Source organism: Tinamus guttatus, unplaced genomic scaffold (genome assembly GCF_059628265.1).
Source record: "Tinamus guttatus ecotype Peru unplaced genomic scaffold, ASM5962826v1 Tinamus_guttatus_pri_ptg000503l, whole genome shotgun sequence".
NCBI classification, from domain to species: Eukaryota; Metazoa; Chordata; class Aves; order Tinamiformes; family Tinamidae; genus Tinamus; species Tinamus guttatus.
In genome coordinates, this window is record NW_028289037.1 from 1,231,950 (window position 1) to 1,247,326 (window position 15,377).

The 15,377-nt window shown below is 38.9% G+C and overlaps 1 protein-coding gene across 6 annotated transcripts in view; it reads left to right on the plus strand.

Moving 5' to 3' along the window:
• Nucleotides 1-15,377, plus strand: part of DYNC1I1 (dynein cytoplasmic 1 intermediate chain 1) — a 170,419-nt gene that overhangs the window by 23,814 nt on the left and 131,228 nt on the right. For 3 of the 6 annotated variants that reach the window (XM_088533467.1, XM_088533468.1, XM_088533470.1), the window contains exons 5-6: nucleotides 2,479-2,538; nucleotides 5,856-5,971. In XM_088533467.1, coding sequence (XP_088389593.1) covers nucleotides 2,479-2,538; nucleotides 5,856-5,971 — 176 coding nt within the window. The remainder of the gene's footprint in view (nucleotides 1-2,478; nucleotides 2,539-5,855; nucleotides 5,972-15,377) is intronic. The other 3 variants (XM_088533469.1, XM_088533471.1, XM_088533472.1) reach the window with 1 other exon arrangement.

The following is a 15,377-nucleotide window of genomic DNA, read 5'->3' on the forward strand; positions in this document are numbered from 1 at the left end:
TTTATCTGTCCCTACTTTCAAACATTTACCGACCTTGTTCTGATTTTCATCATTCTTTTATTTTTTTTAAACATACATAAAATGCAAAACATAACTTGGAAGTCTCTTTTACCCATGAAATGCAAAATGCTTTTCATTTTTTTCTACATAGACCTGTGCTAAAAAAAAAAAAACACATTGAAATCTTTAGGAGGACTTTAATCTTCTTAGGCTTTCTAAAAAGAACTAGAATGGGAACATAAGTATCATTTCCCACCTGTGTCTCAATGCTGATCTACCAGAACTTGCACTGGTCTTTGGGGTCTGTAATGCTACTCCCTCTGCCCTCTCTTTGGGTGTCTAGAAGTCCCAAGGCTAATTTCAGTTTTCATTTACTAGGAAGAAAGGAAAAGGAGGTATAATATCTAGATGTAACATCTGTGCTGTATCTCTTGCAACTCAGCCTGGAGTCTAAGAGGTGAAGTGTAAGTTCTGTATCTCTTCAGAGACCTACTGCAAGCTCTTGTTTTAATCACATGGTGATGAAGTTCTTTCTAATGTAATACTCTTCATCTCATAGGAAACGTCCTATGCCCCTAGGCAGCTATAAAATGAGAAACTGGCATTTGCATAGCAAGCCCCATTATATGTTATTGACCTTGGTAATACTACAAGAGTCATTTTCACACAAAGCATTTTTAATGGAGTATCTATAATGCATTAGCCACTGATACTCTTGCCTTACATCAAGCATTCAGATCCTTATGTCCATTTTCCTTTCCGCTGTACTTGAGTTACAGTCAAATTACAGGGAAAAGTTCTACTCTTCTTACTGTACTGTTTCATCTCTGACCCTTTTGCATTCCTCTCTTTCATTTTGGAGAAGTCCTGTATCAGTGTAAGGCTTTCATACAATGCACATCAGTTCAGACACTGCAGATCCTAAGAAGCTAAGGGGAGTTGGTGTCCTTATGTTGCATGGAAAAGCACCTCAGTAATGGTAAATACCTCAGTATTGCAATTGTTATACCTCAATATTACAATTCTTCAACCTTTTTGTACAAGCAGGGTTTTGAGATTGATTAACGTTCACTTTGACATGACACAGTAGAGAACATGCTCTTGTTCATCTCTCCAGAGTGAGTTAACATTGATGATAGCATGGCTGAGTTTACTAAATACAGGAGATAGCCGTACTTATACAGCTTTAAGAGACTTACATCTAATCTATTTCAATAACTTGTTAATTTTTAAGGATGGTTAATGAGCAAATGTTGCAGAAGGACCTGTGCACATTGAGCATGACTAGTGACATGGCTGTTTTTGGCACAACTTGATAAAATTGTTCTCCATAACTTTAAAAATTGCAGTTAAAAATAAATGAGGGGAAATTATAATTTTTATAATTCAGTGTGTCTGCATGACCTGCTGGCTTTAGTGAGGAGTGAAGATAAGCTTTCCTTTGCTTTGGCCTCTGCTAAGGAGAGCACTGAGTAATCTAGTGTTTGTCTTGCAAGAAAAGGTACTCAGGAGGCACAGTTCTTTTCCTGGCTCTGTCACGAATGCTGGCAGATTCCTTGCATATGAGATATGTCTTCTTTGGGGAGGCAAAATAAAGTAAGATCAGGACCCAGAGAATGAGTGGGCACTTTCGAAAATTTTGATGTGAACATGATAATTTCTGCGCATCTGAATTGGGATATTTGAAGCATTTCACAGGATTCCTGGAGGGCTTTCAAATCCTGGAGGATTTGTAAAGTGCTTTAGAGATATTAGCATGATACATTGCATTGCAACACAAAGAACAAAATCTTTACTTGAGACCACACCTCTGGAGCATTCCTACATTTTGTGGCAGTCCCATATGACGGCAATCCATTAAGAGATCTGATTTCCCCAGCTGTTACCCCATTACTCTCTCCCCATGGAAATTTTATCTGTATGAAAAAGAATTTGTTTATTTCTCTCAGATGTCTCCAGAACATGTCAGAGTTGTTTTATGGGCTCTTCATTGGCATATGCACTGCATGATATTTGGGCCCAGAGCTCTATTTACAAGGTGGCTTATAGAATCAGGAATATGTGAAGGGCTAGATTATTCAGTGGAGATCATAGCTCTGTTCATCTTATCATAAAAATACAATGACAATGAATTCTGCCTGCAAATTTTACAGATTACTGTGAATTCGTCAAACATAGTAAGGTAGAAATCATTAAGAAAAAGAAAAAAATCATGTTTTGTTAATCTGTATCTGAAAGGAAACCCTTTTTCTTCCCTTTGTTTACCAATAATATGCAATGTTGATAAATAACTCCTGTCACAGGCTATCATCAAACCTGTTTGACCTACTGTGACTCCCCTTTGCACTTGGCGATTGAATGTAGTACATACAGCATGTAATTAATGAAATGTTTTTTTGTTCATCCTTTCAGTTAATTCTGTGTGTTCTTTTTTCCCCCCTTACCCCTTTTGTGCTGCACGGCTGATTACCACCCTAGGACCTTGCAATGGGACACAGACCCCTCAGTGCTGCAGCTCCAGTCTGACTCTGAACTTGGGTATATGTCAGCTCTTTTGTTACTCATTTATCATTTATTTGCAAGAATTATGTTGAAAATGCTTCCCAGTTGAGCTGTTTTTATGTGATTTTCTTTTGCTTTGTTCACTCAAAAAGACCATAATTTAAGTTTCTATTTTTAGTAGCATCAATGAGAAGCTTCAGCAAAGCCATATTTGTGGAAAAAAAAAACAAACTATTTTAAAAAAGCTCATGAAAAGATAAGCTGCTATTTATATTGCCTGAAAAAAAAATACAAATAACGATTTCATTACAGATGAAATGTTATTATTGTTGCACTTTAATGCGCATGTATAGTTTCACTGGTCTTGTTTGTACCTGTTGATTCAGACTTTTCTTTCTGAATCATTTGCAAGGTACTTCTTACCCTCCCTTCTGTCTTTGCCGTAGTTATGTTGTTTCCACCTGCAATAACAATTACCTCTGTTTCCTTAGGATCCTATGAAGGATTTCCTTTATATATGCTTACAGTTGTGCTTTTAAATATAATATAGTCTAAGGGTTGTATTTTCAGTTAAGTTCAGATTAGTCAATAAGTATTTTCTCCTTGGGATGGAGCTTCTTTATCCAACACATTTGAAAAAAACAGTTGCTGTAGATAACAGAACCTAGCTGGTGCAATTAGCCAGCTGCACCTAATGCCTTTAAAATTGTATAAAAAGGATCAAAAGTGTTCTTTGCAAATGCGGAATAGTATCAAGAAAAGTCTGAGAGTATGAACAGCTTATCTACTGTGGGCAAAATTAAATCTTTGAGCTGCTGAAGTTACTCTCCCTGTGAGCTAAGAGGCTGGCCTCTCTGGATCACCAGAAAAATATCTCATGCTTCTGCTATTCCTTGGTGTTTTCTCTCTGGCAATTCCTGTGAAATTCAGCATGCTGTTGGCTGTAAGAAAAACTGCAGTTTCCCTTAATTATTGATTGACAGTACCCCAGAGAGAGTCGCTGGCATCAGAGCTATTAAATGCGAAAGAAGATCAAAAAGAGTGAAAACCATCCACGGAGCATATTAAAAAGTTTCTCTGTTAGGAATGTTTGAGGAATGTTTGTAATTTCTACTTGAATGTATCTTCAAATACACGAATTTTCTCCTTTACTTCAATAATACCAAAATGGCAGAGTTTAGCAAGCCTTTTTTTAATATAGAAGCCTTTTACCTGCTTTTTCCCAGAAGTTGAAATTGAAAGATGAATGCTGCCAGAAACAATGTTCCTCAAATGGCTATGCAAGGCAAGGTGATTTGTTTGACTCATGTAAAGGTAAAACTGTGTATACCCACAAGACTTTTATGTCTTTTATGAACAGTCAGTGCAGAGACAGAAAAGAAGAATGCCAAAAAGATTGAATCTGCACGTTGCTGCATGTACTCCATAATCTGAATCCTGTCACCTTTGAAAGAAGACAGGCTTGGAAACCAAGGCGAGGAAGGATCAGACTTATGACTGGCGACATGAGAATAAATAAAAAATGTACCAATATAAAAGAAATTCTGCAGTCAGTATGTGAACGGTCTGTAGCTTAAAACTTCTAGCAGACCCTGGTCAAGAAGCTGGTTCAGTGAAAAGTTTTTTTCTGTCTTTTGCAGCCTGGGATAGCAGAGGGCTGACTGCATTAGGAAAGATTAGTTGACCAAGTAGGCAATGGTTTGAAATCTGCTGGTGGAGGAGGAAAAACTGCATGTGATTTTCCTGGGTGTTATTTCTTAAAGCTTGAGTTCACACCAACCCTCACTTAAAGTGGCTATGGAAAAGTAACACGGTACTAAGACTTTTACTAGCTCTTAACAGTTTCTTAAAGTGTCACAAGTGCAAAAGTTTTTATTCCCTCATGCAAGATTTTCAGACAATCATTGCTTTTGTTCTTATTGGCAGTGTCACAGACTGGTGTAAGGAGGGACAGCTTGTTTTTTTTTTTTTTTTTTCAAAAGAAGTAAGACTCAAAGCTGTAAAACTGTTATTGCTATAGTGATTTGCTACATGATGTGGCTGATTCGTACTGATTACCTGCTGAATCTAATTGCATTCAGCTTAATAACACTCAGCCGGGAAAATAGATTAGAAAAATATATAGCTGATATAGCATTAACCATCTGAAGAGTTCAGTAGGTGTCATCCAATGATGCCAATTTCCTTTTGAGACTCTCATTTCCTTTCAGACGTCAGTCTTAATTGAATACCTAAACCACTATAAAAGATAAAAAGCCTTTGACCTCTGTTCTTCTGGAAATCTGGAAGAGAAAAAGGATATGGATAGTGTATTTGAATTTGCTGCCTTTCCAAATTGGTTTCTGTAATAGCATCGTAGTTCAGAAACATTATATCCATGAATCTATTTCTGAAAAATGTATAAGCATGCTTATGTGTGTTGATTTCAACAGCTAGATTTATTTCTCTGTTCCATTTATTATTTGCTCATTTGTTTCTCTCATAAAAGCTAGCATTTTTTTCCAGTACAATATTTGCAAGGAAACATTTGTTTTTATTCCGTCTCTACAGATAATCAAATAATATTCAGGAAACAACTTGATTTTTCCCTAATTGTTGAGCAAACTGTGTATGACTTGAAGGGTTCATGATCACAATATTCTTTGGCTTTACTGATTTGTTTCATGTATTTCTTACTGAAAGCTAGGAAAGCAGTAGAAAAGACTACACTTGCCCTGCTCCAGCTCTGTCCCTTATGCTGCCCTGCAACCACTGCATTAACACACCAGTAGTCATGAACCTACAGCAGTTGCATTGCTAATGATCCACTTGAAAGGGAGAATCTCCTCCTTTATGGAACTACCCACCTTGCCATTTAAAGGCTGGGTCATTGCTCTCAGATAGACATCTGAGAGATGCTAATTTGCTCCCATTTCTAATCCAGCTTATCTTCTTGAATGCCCACTACATGCTTTCACTATGTATGTCTCAGACTGAGGATTAACTCTCTTGAGCAGGCAAAACATTGCAATAATACAGGTATGATACAGAAGACTGTATTTTTGCATAGATATGAAACACATTTCTGAAGGGCATATGAAGATCATTTCTCTCTCCTATTTACAGTCTTGTTCAGCTACCTGATCTAGGTCCAGAGAGGTTGAGTAACGATAATTTATTATGGCAAATTGTTGCCGGGGTAATTTTCCTCAGTGCAATTAGATGCTTCTCATACATAGTGTATTTTGTTTCATTTTGAAAAACATTTAAGTATTTTTCTCTATCCTGTTCATAAAAACTATTGCTTTTCTTTCTACTGCTGCTTTGTACTTACATGACTAACCTTTTGTTGTCATGTATTCAATCTATCTTAGACGCAGACTGCACAAACTAGGGGTGTCAAAGATTACCCAGGTTGATTTCTTACCTCGGGAGGTGGTGTCCTACTCCAAGGAGACCCAGACACCTCTTGCTACACACCAGTCTGAAGGTAAGATACTTACTTTTTTTTTTCCCCCCCCCGCAAAGAATTCTCATAGAAAATAAGTCTTTGGGTGAGACTTAAGGAATGTAAGAAAAATAATATTAAATCATAATATAACTGCTAATCACATTTTCTGCAAGTCAGGTATTGTTTATGTGATTAATAGCTGTTCTGGTGAGAATAATTACAGTAATGGCTTTAAATTCAGGTGGAACCAAACTGCTGCCTTGAAATGGATTGTGCTTAGATAACAATATAATGAGAACATATTTTCAAATAAATCATTATGAATATAATTATCCAACTGTTACTTAAACTACATGATTGCCAGTGCTGTACTGGAGAAATTGATTGTAGAAACTGAAACCAGTTAAACTGAATGCAAAACTACATATTAGCCTGGTATAATTGACACGTTATTCGAAAGCAGGCAACAGAGGAAAACTGAAAACAATATTGGAAAGATACGTTCTGAAAAAAAAGAGCAGCATCTGAGGCATGACTGTAATTGTTACTGTTAAGGGTGAAGATAATGTAGAACTTTACCAGGTTGCATATAAAAGAATATTTCAATAAGTTGCAAAAGGTATAGGAGTAAGTCTGCTTTAATATAAGTTACTGCCAGGGGAGATACAGTAGTAAACATACCTAGCTCTTTTTCTACAACTACATTACCATTTCTGCTTTTAAAAGATTAGGACACCTCTGCTAGTTAGCGCGATCCTGCTTCCCCAGACCACAAGTTTACCTTCTAAGCCTTAGGCACCTGTTGTCTGAAGTTGTGCCTTCTTGCATCACCATCCTGTGTCCTGGATGCAGCTTCCTGAGCAGTGTGCCTTGGCGGCTCTGCCTCTCTGGGAAGAGGCAGAGGAAGAAGCCAGCTCAGGAACCTCCATAGTTGAGTCCAAGTACTCTCTGCTTGTCTGTCTGAGAGCTGCTTGAGCCTGGAAGGAAGGAGGTTTGTTGTGGAGGCCATGCCTTGCTGACTTGACATCGGTAAGTTGACAAGCCTGGAGCATCTTCGTGGTCATTCTTTGAGGAGATGATTCCTCTGTGACACAATGCCCTGATCTAGTACAAAAGCCTGTTGGTACAGGGAATAAAAGTTATGCCTTTGATGTGTTTACCACTCTCAGGCTTGCAACTCTGGTGCTCAATGGCTCACCTGCCTTTCTGAACAAGCCAACATAACTTCTTCCAATAAATTATTTTTAAAACTTCTTTACAAGGAGCTCATCCATTATTACAAAATCCTTTCCCTGTGTGGACAAGAGGACAGCCTTCTATCCCGCAAGGAAAAAGAACCATTGCGTGGTTGTGGAACCTGGCAGCCAGGATGGCAAGCACAGAGGGTAACTGCCAGAGTCTGCCTTGATTGCTCAACATAAAGGAAGTCTTGTTCCTCCCACACGTGTTGGGAAATAAGTGCAAATCTAAGGTGTTGGGCCTTAGACTGCTGAGACCAAAGCTGTGATGAAAAAAGTCAGAAGGAAATATGTGCATTTTATGACAGGTTTTACAACCTTTCATTGTCACAGACAGGGAAACAGTGTCAACAAAAGTTTTAATGTTCAAACACAGTGAAAATACCACCCAAATGCTTACCTCAGATGAATGTTAGAGAAAGCTGAAATTACATTTCCTTTCTGATCTGCTGCTAGACTAGTCTCTACATACAAGCGAGACGTGAATATGGCCCTTCCATTAGAAGGGAAGAGTCAGGGAATTTGGTTAGTCCATTGAAATGGCAGTTAATTGGAAACTCTGTAAGGAGGAAATAAGCTCCATGACTTTGATCTCTGAAATGTTTTAAAAAATTAACTTCCCATTTTTTTAATCTCTTAAACCTCTTTGTGAATGCTGAGCCCTTCTGCAGATAGAACAGAACTGTTTTGAGAAGCTTCTATACTGTTCTTATGCATCAGTGTAATAAAGTATAGCCATATCTTTAGAGTTTAACCACTATTATTGCTCATTTTATTCAATCTGAAGCCTCAGAGTTTGAGAAAAGAAAAAAGAAAAGAAACACTTTATTTACATAGGCATGAGTCTAACTTTAGCTTTCAGAATTCTTTAGCTGCATTCCCTGGTTACTAGAAATATCAAAATGCAGAATTTTAGGATGAGCCTGTCAGAGACTTGCTTCTGGATTGGAGAAGTACAACTAATGAAGCTCTACAGCTGGATGGAAAAAAATGCGTGTAAGATTAAATCAAGAGAGGAATTAGTGTTCTTTCAAAGTTCTGAAGCCTTTTGAAATGTTATTTTCAGGTTTTGCAGAGTACCTTAGATAAATTGCTGTTTGGAGCTTGAGGGATGTGGGCCCTATCTGTGATAATGGCTGTGCCCCACCACCCTTCATAAAACTAGTAATGGAGAGCCTCACTGTGGTAAGTACAGTGTGGTGCCAGAGAGCCCAGTGCTGTGAACACTGAAGTCTCAGGTAGTCAGCTGCTAATTTTAGAAGACATAGAAGCATTACTCTTCACTGCATCAAAACAGATTAACTCTTCTTTTCAGAACATGTATTTCTATTTCAGAGAAATAATGACATGCCATTTCCTCCACCTACTCTATTATTTAGGGAGATGTGTATATGCATCTTTCAGCTCTTTGATCAAAGTACCTAATTCTTTTGCTTTATTTAGGTCACAGTAAGATGTGATTTCAAAAAAAAAATCCACATCTTGGCTCTGGAACCTTAGTAAAAAATGTGCTTTCTACTTTTCTCCTCCTCCTCCTCTAATTGAACTTGAATTTAGGTATTCACAAGCACTTGAAAGACACTACCCTTGTGCTGCCTTTTCCATTCTGAAGTCAATGAAGACTTAGGCTATGCCAAGGATTTTCTGAAAGATCTCTGGGACATGCTCCTTCACTATGTGGAGAAGCTCACACTGCCCTATAATAGCAGGCCCTTATAGCCTTTGATGCTGGACCTTCCGAAGTACTGCAACTGCTGCTTTCTTGAAGGAGAAAACAGCAAGGAGAAGGTCATGGCCTGGCCTCTTCCCAGCATGAATCCCTCACTGCGGAGGAAGGATGTCTGTGTGTCTGCACACAAGCTAACTTTACGGATTGGAAACCAGTGTGGTCATTGAAGCCTTACTGGGTGCCTCTGTCAACTCCAGGCCACTGTTCTCCTCCTCTCCAATGGGCCAAGAGGGAAAAACCTCAGTGAGGGAAGCAGCACACTTCCCTGTGCTGGGAAGAGATCGATCACTATGAGCTAGCTCCCTACAACGCCAGGGGAGAGCAAGAAGGTGGAGGGAGGTTTGTGAGTTCTCTGGCTTTGTCACCCAGTATCAGTAAGGTCATTATTTGTTTGTCATGAGATAGAGACTATTTTCTGGCTGATAAAATCAGCTGTTTCACTTTTCTGGCTTGTCGAACAGTCATTGCAAATAGGAAAGTCTGAAATGCGTTGCTGAAAAAGTAGGTCTTTTGTACAAGGGAAGGAGATCTGAACTTCTAGTAGAGTGGAAGTCCTTTGTATGGATCTGACAGGTTTATCTTCTTTGACAGATGGTTGTCCACAGAAGGAAAAACTAGTGTGTTACCATACTCTTCATGAGCAGGATAACATCTTCCTGCATCACAGATCTTTGCCTGGTTTTGTCAAAGAAAACACTTTAGACCCCTGGTCTGTTTATGCTCAAATACAGAGGACATTTTAGCTTCCGTGGAAAGAAGAAAACTGAGCTGAGTATTCAGTTTGGAAACAGACCAGAACAAGGTGGCAAAACAGAGGTGAAACTTAGAGGCTAATAGCTGGGTTCAGTTCTCATCTTTCCTTGATATTGTAATTCTCTGAATTAATGTTCCTGAAAGTTATATTTGTTAAAGCACTGAGAAAGGGCATTTTGCTCACAGTCTAAGGCTTATAAGACCAAGATACATGAATTCAGGTATTGCTGTATGTTACCAAATGCAGGTGACTACTGCGGGATAACGTGGAACTCTCTTTAGGCTCTATTGACTGCCTTAACCAGCCCTTCAGGAACTAGCTTAAGAGCAGAGCACTAGAGGTAGACAAGTAAATGTAGGTTTCTCTTGCTGAGTACTATGTTCCATTGTGAGCTTCGACAGCTGTATGAGGAATTACCTATGACTAAAAGTGACAAACCTGTTGCAGCAAAAAAATGAATCAGGCCTCTGGAAGTCCAAACACTTAAATCTAGAGATAAAATTATTTTTACTTCTGATTTCTAAGAGTTGATGTTCTCAGGTTTAAGCCGTATGAAACTAACTTTGTCTATCCCATAAGACAACATGCACAGCAAACTGTGACTCACATCTGACTGCAGCTCAGCTCTAGCTCTGTGAAGTACTTAGGAAAATGCTGTACTTAGGGAAAGCTGGTCTCAGAACTGAGCTAGATTGAACTTGAGCTTTCCCGTGCCCTGTTTCTCTAGAGCTCTTGGATTAGAAGCTTGTTGTTGAAGAGTTTATTTAGGCTTTCCCTTCCAGTGAATCTCAGAGATCACCATGAAAGGTGTGAGACAAGTTTGGACCCAAGAATGTCTCTGAACCCCTCATTTAATGGGACATATAGATGCACGTTTGTGCATTGTCAAGCATGCAGCATATATATCAGGATGTGTGAAAACTTTTGATGGAAAAGTTGGGAGAACATTAGACATCAGGCTAGGAAAGCAGAGATTCTGGCTTGAAAACAAAAGATGGTATTGGAAAGCAGAGCATAACTGGGGTATATATCATTAGTTAAGAAAAAGATCCAGCCTAAAGAAGAATCAGTGCTAGTGTATTTTTATACTTACAGAGACAGAGTCTTAGTAGTAGCACTAATGGACATTAATTTTGTAAGAAAAATATTATGGTCTCTCATAAGCAGTATCATGTATCTGTTGGGTGTTTTTAATTAGCTATAAAAAGCTTGTTTCCCTTTTCTTCTCAAACCTCAGCCCACCAGAATCATCCTGTGGCTCTCAATAGCTGGCATAAACACCCTAATTCAAAACCGCTTTGTTTGATCAAATCAACAAAGCTTTTTCTGTACTATTGTACCAGACTGTACAAGATTGGATGAGACTAAAAAGGAGCAAAGTGAAGATTTGAGGCATTGCACTGTGTATCACTCTTTCAATAATTCCCTTTTTTGTCTGTCACAATTGCTGTCCTTTTCTAGATAACACAGTTCCCAAGGTGGGATTATTCTTGCTTTTATTTTTAACAGGATTTCCAAGCTGGGATTGTTTTTGTTTTTATTTTTATTTAAAATATTCTTAAAAATCTTTCAAAGGCATTCAGGCAGCTCCCTCTGGTGGTGCATTGGTGATCCAACACGCTCTCTGTAAGTAGTGCTGTAAAAGAGCAAGAGCTTCTGGTGTTATATGCAGATAAACACTGCCCTTATTTTTATCTACAGTGTTTAATAGAAGGTGCTTGAGTTATATCACTGAAAAGCTGTATGAATGGGAATGCTGATGAAAAGAATATAAAAAGAGCCCCAGCTATTAAACAGAACATTGGAAAAAAAGGGAAAAAAATAGAACAGCAAGGTCATTGTCTAGAAATTTAAAAAAGGTTTGGGGGAGTAATACTCTGGTGAAATCCCCGGTAATGTCTGTCCTTGCCAGTCCTTCCTTAAAGTGCAGTTTAATAAAGCACTGATCTTCAAAGGCTTGAAAAACTTTTTATTCTTTGCTACAGCCATATCAGCCATATGAGCACGCATGTGGTTTTGTGTCCCATACCTAGCAAGCTACAGTCAGTAGGTGTATACTTCCAAAGGCTTTTATTCTACCAGAATGTTCAAGAAAATGTTATATAGCAAAGACTTAGGATAAGGACTTGGCTTTGGAAGATGTGCTTTCACATTTTTGCCTATTATATATTTGGCCCTGTCAAGGATGTTTTTTTTCTGGGAAGAAGAATGAAGAGGCCATAGATTGGCCATTCATGGTTTGGCATTTGAGAGCAGGAGGAAGTATTAAATGTCTCATCTCCTGAAATACGTAGCGTATGTGTGCTGAAGCAGGATTTCTGTAAGACATGCTTCCTCTGTTTGTAAAATTTGGCCTGTTACTTGAATGGTCTAATGTTACATTTATTGGTGATCGTTCCTGCAGTATTTGCTCCCAACCTCTGTCTTTCCTCCCGGCACACTCTCTAAAGACTTCTGAAGACTCAAGATGGTTTTCAGCAAAGCCCTCTTAATGCTAAATTGTTTTGAACAGGCAGATCTGAGAATTTATTAAGCATAAGTAAATCTTGGGGAATTAACTACTAAGAACTGATTTAACAGAGAGAAGATTGGCCCTTAGTATGGCAGTAAAACCCACAATGGGGGGTCTGAGGAAAGAAAGCTTTTCAAGGATCGTAGACTTCCTCCCTGATTGTGTCATTACAGGGGAGGAATGAACAATTTGACTTTTTCCCTCTCCTCCACAATCTTAATAGAATCTTAGGAAGGTGTTTGAAAAACCAGGCCCATGTTCATGGAAACCTCCTGCTTCAAAGTGGCCCTGGCCTTCTGCAGACCCCAGGTTCTCTTTTCCAAGGTACCTCAGCAGCAAATGCCAGCCTGGGAGATGCACCTGATAAATTTGCACAAGACTGGAAGTATATAATCAAGGATCCAGCATCCCACAACTAGCAGATGGGAGGAAAAAAAATGTTAATCACCTTTCTCACGGAAATAAGGAACAGATTTTGAAGCTGTAGCTTCTTCTGGGAGGACTGTTGTACAAGTGACACTATGGGCACAAAAGGAACACTGCTTTAAAGAAACAGCCCACTGCATGGGGAAGAATAACACTGTGTCTCCCCTCTTGTAGTCCCTGCTTGATCCTGGTGGATAAGTCTTGCTGCCTGCTTTTGAAAAAGTGGACCCCATGCTCCACACAAGAGCGAAGCTCCTCTTTTCTAGAATACAACAGAAATATTATAGTCAGCTCCTTTGTGCAGAGCTCAATCTATTCCCTTAGCTGCAATGGAAGGCATGTAACTGGATACGAATCTGGTACATCTGGTGTCACTTGTTGAAAAACAAGAGCTCTGATGTTAGCAGCCTTGACCTCAAGCTTCTTTAACTAGCTGTAAGTCTAAGCTGTGCCTTTGACCCATCGCTGTGTCCCGACATCTGAAACTAGCAGTGATCCATGAATTCAGAGAGGAGCCCAGGAACACCTGTATGTAAATTGAATCCTTTTCTGGCTGAAAATGAAAACGTTCATCCTAGTCTTTGCTCTCTGGGATAGATCTTGGGTTTTTCTGCATAGGAACAACAGCCATTTTGAGCTCATTTATTGTGGGTCCCCTTGAAGCAGTTATAGTTATAAACTTATTTGTATCGATGCATTTGAATTGGTAGGTTTTTCAAGAGAATAGAAGGAAACTATCACACTAATAATAGCACCATGATTTCTGGAGTTAACAGTCAATGAAAAGACAGTTCCTAATTTCTATTTGCCATTTCACATGTTCCTTGTTCTCATTTTACAATATTTATCATTTAAGTACTATTTGGACATACTTTGAATTAACAATGTGTTGTGCATATTACAGAGCAAGCTTCAAATTACGTTATACATATGAAACTGTAAAAGGGAAAATGTTGGGTTAACAATGCTCCCAACAGAACAACAAATACATATTTTTCTATTTTCTACAGAAGCTAAATCCAAAGCATGCTTATTTCTGGCATCTCTGTATTTCTTTCTTTGGCCTAGTGGATGATCCCTATTCAGTATATATAGGAAAGCTAATACCCAAATGCTTTTATTGCCTGTTTAGCAACCTTTAGCAAACTTTGACTTTATAACATGCACCAATCTCCACTGGAATTAAAAGGTAAGATTAAGAGAAACGTGCATCGCAGAAGTAGCAATTTTTAATCCTCAGTGCTTTAATTAGCACTTAATCTTTCTAATCCTGTAAGTAGATACAAAATCACTAGACACCAGCCATAACGGGGAAAGCCCTTCATTAGTAGCTTTAAAAAGATACACAGAAAAAAAAAAAAAAACCCTCTTCTTTCTTTGTGCTTCTGAATTTGTTTCTTGGCACTTAAGACTCAAAGAGAAGAAAAAGATTCACGTGCCAAAATCCTCTTCTCTGTTTTAACCCAAATTGCTAATGTACTGGGGTCAAAAATTATACAGCTGAAAATTCTCCTGCTCACCCCCTCCCTATCTTCAATTCTATAGCAGTGCTGCAGCTTAAGAAGGGGGTGCAATTGTACCGCTTTAGAGCCTCCCTTAATTGGCTCATTACCATAAGAGAGGCCACCTGCCTAGGGGAGAGCCCTGTCAGCTGCTTGGCCTCAGCCTGGCTGGAGAGGGAGCCAAGTGGCTGGACTGGGCTAGTGTGGATGGAAGAAGAGACTTTGCCCCAAACCCATGTTAACGCTAAGAGGGGATGTGCTCCAGCCTCCGTCTTTGTTCTCTGAGGGGATTTTTACGGGTGACCTGAGCACCTGTGCAGAGACTTCTGGTGGAAACCTTGAGGCCGCTGCTTCTTCCCCGTCTTCCCATGAGCTGTTCCTAAGGCTGTGTAAAGTCATGCTGTATTTATCACAATGACAAATTGTAGATCTGAGCTTAAATAGGTAGCAATTCCTCCTTGCAAATCAACTGGATCCTTTCCAGAGAACCCCTTTTGCCTGATCACGCACACTCCTAAGAGAGACTGTGAGAACTGAAGAAAGGCTCTGGATGAAGAAACTTTTAATGAAATGAATATGGCAGTAAAGTAGAAGTCTCAATGTGAATTCTCACTGGCCACTGTTAATAGAAGATGGAATTCTCTTTTACTGCAGTACAATAGACTGTCTCCACAAATAATGTCACTTTTCAACCAGATTCTGGCTGCCACTCACCCATCTATCTTATTTTAAATAAACTTAGCATAAATTCACTCTGAGGCACAATAAATTTAAATGTATGTCTTAGTTCTAAGCCTCCAAAACAGTATGCTTTCTTTATTCAAATTAATACTCTACTTAAGGCCCACAGGAAGAGAGTAAATAATCATTATTTTTATAAAAGTTGTTAACTTTGAGATAGGAACCTTAATACTTATCTAAAGTCTCTAACTGGGTGTTGTCACTATGGATACTCTTTCTTCCCTCATATAAGAGCCACATAAAACCTCAAGGCAGGTCCAATTCTTGTAAGTGTGGTACCAGCAGATTCCTGAGCTTATAAATACCCTCCCTCCCCACCTTTCCTAGTTTCAGTAATAGCTGCTGGGTTTTGAAGACTCTTGCTGATCTCACCGTTTCATTTGGAACTGAGCTTTTCTTGCCGCAAATGTGAAACCGAGAAGGAGTTTTCACACTTTGGAGGAGATCCATTGCTGAGAGACCTGAGAAGTGATAAATGCTTGTCTCTGGTCTGGTCAGCAACATAAGATACATGTTTCTAATAGTTATACTGGAGAATGGTCC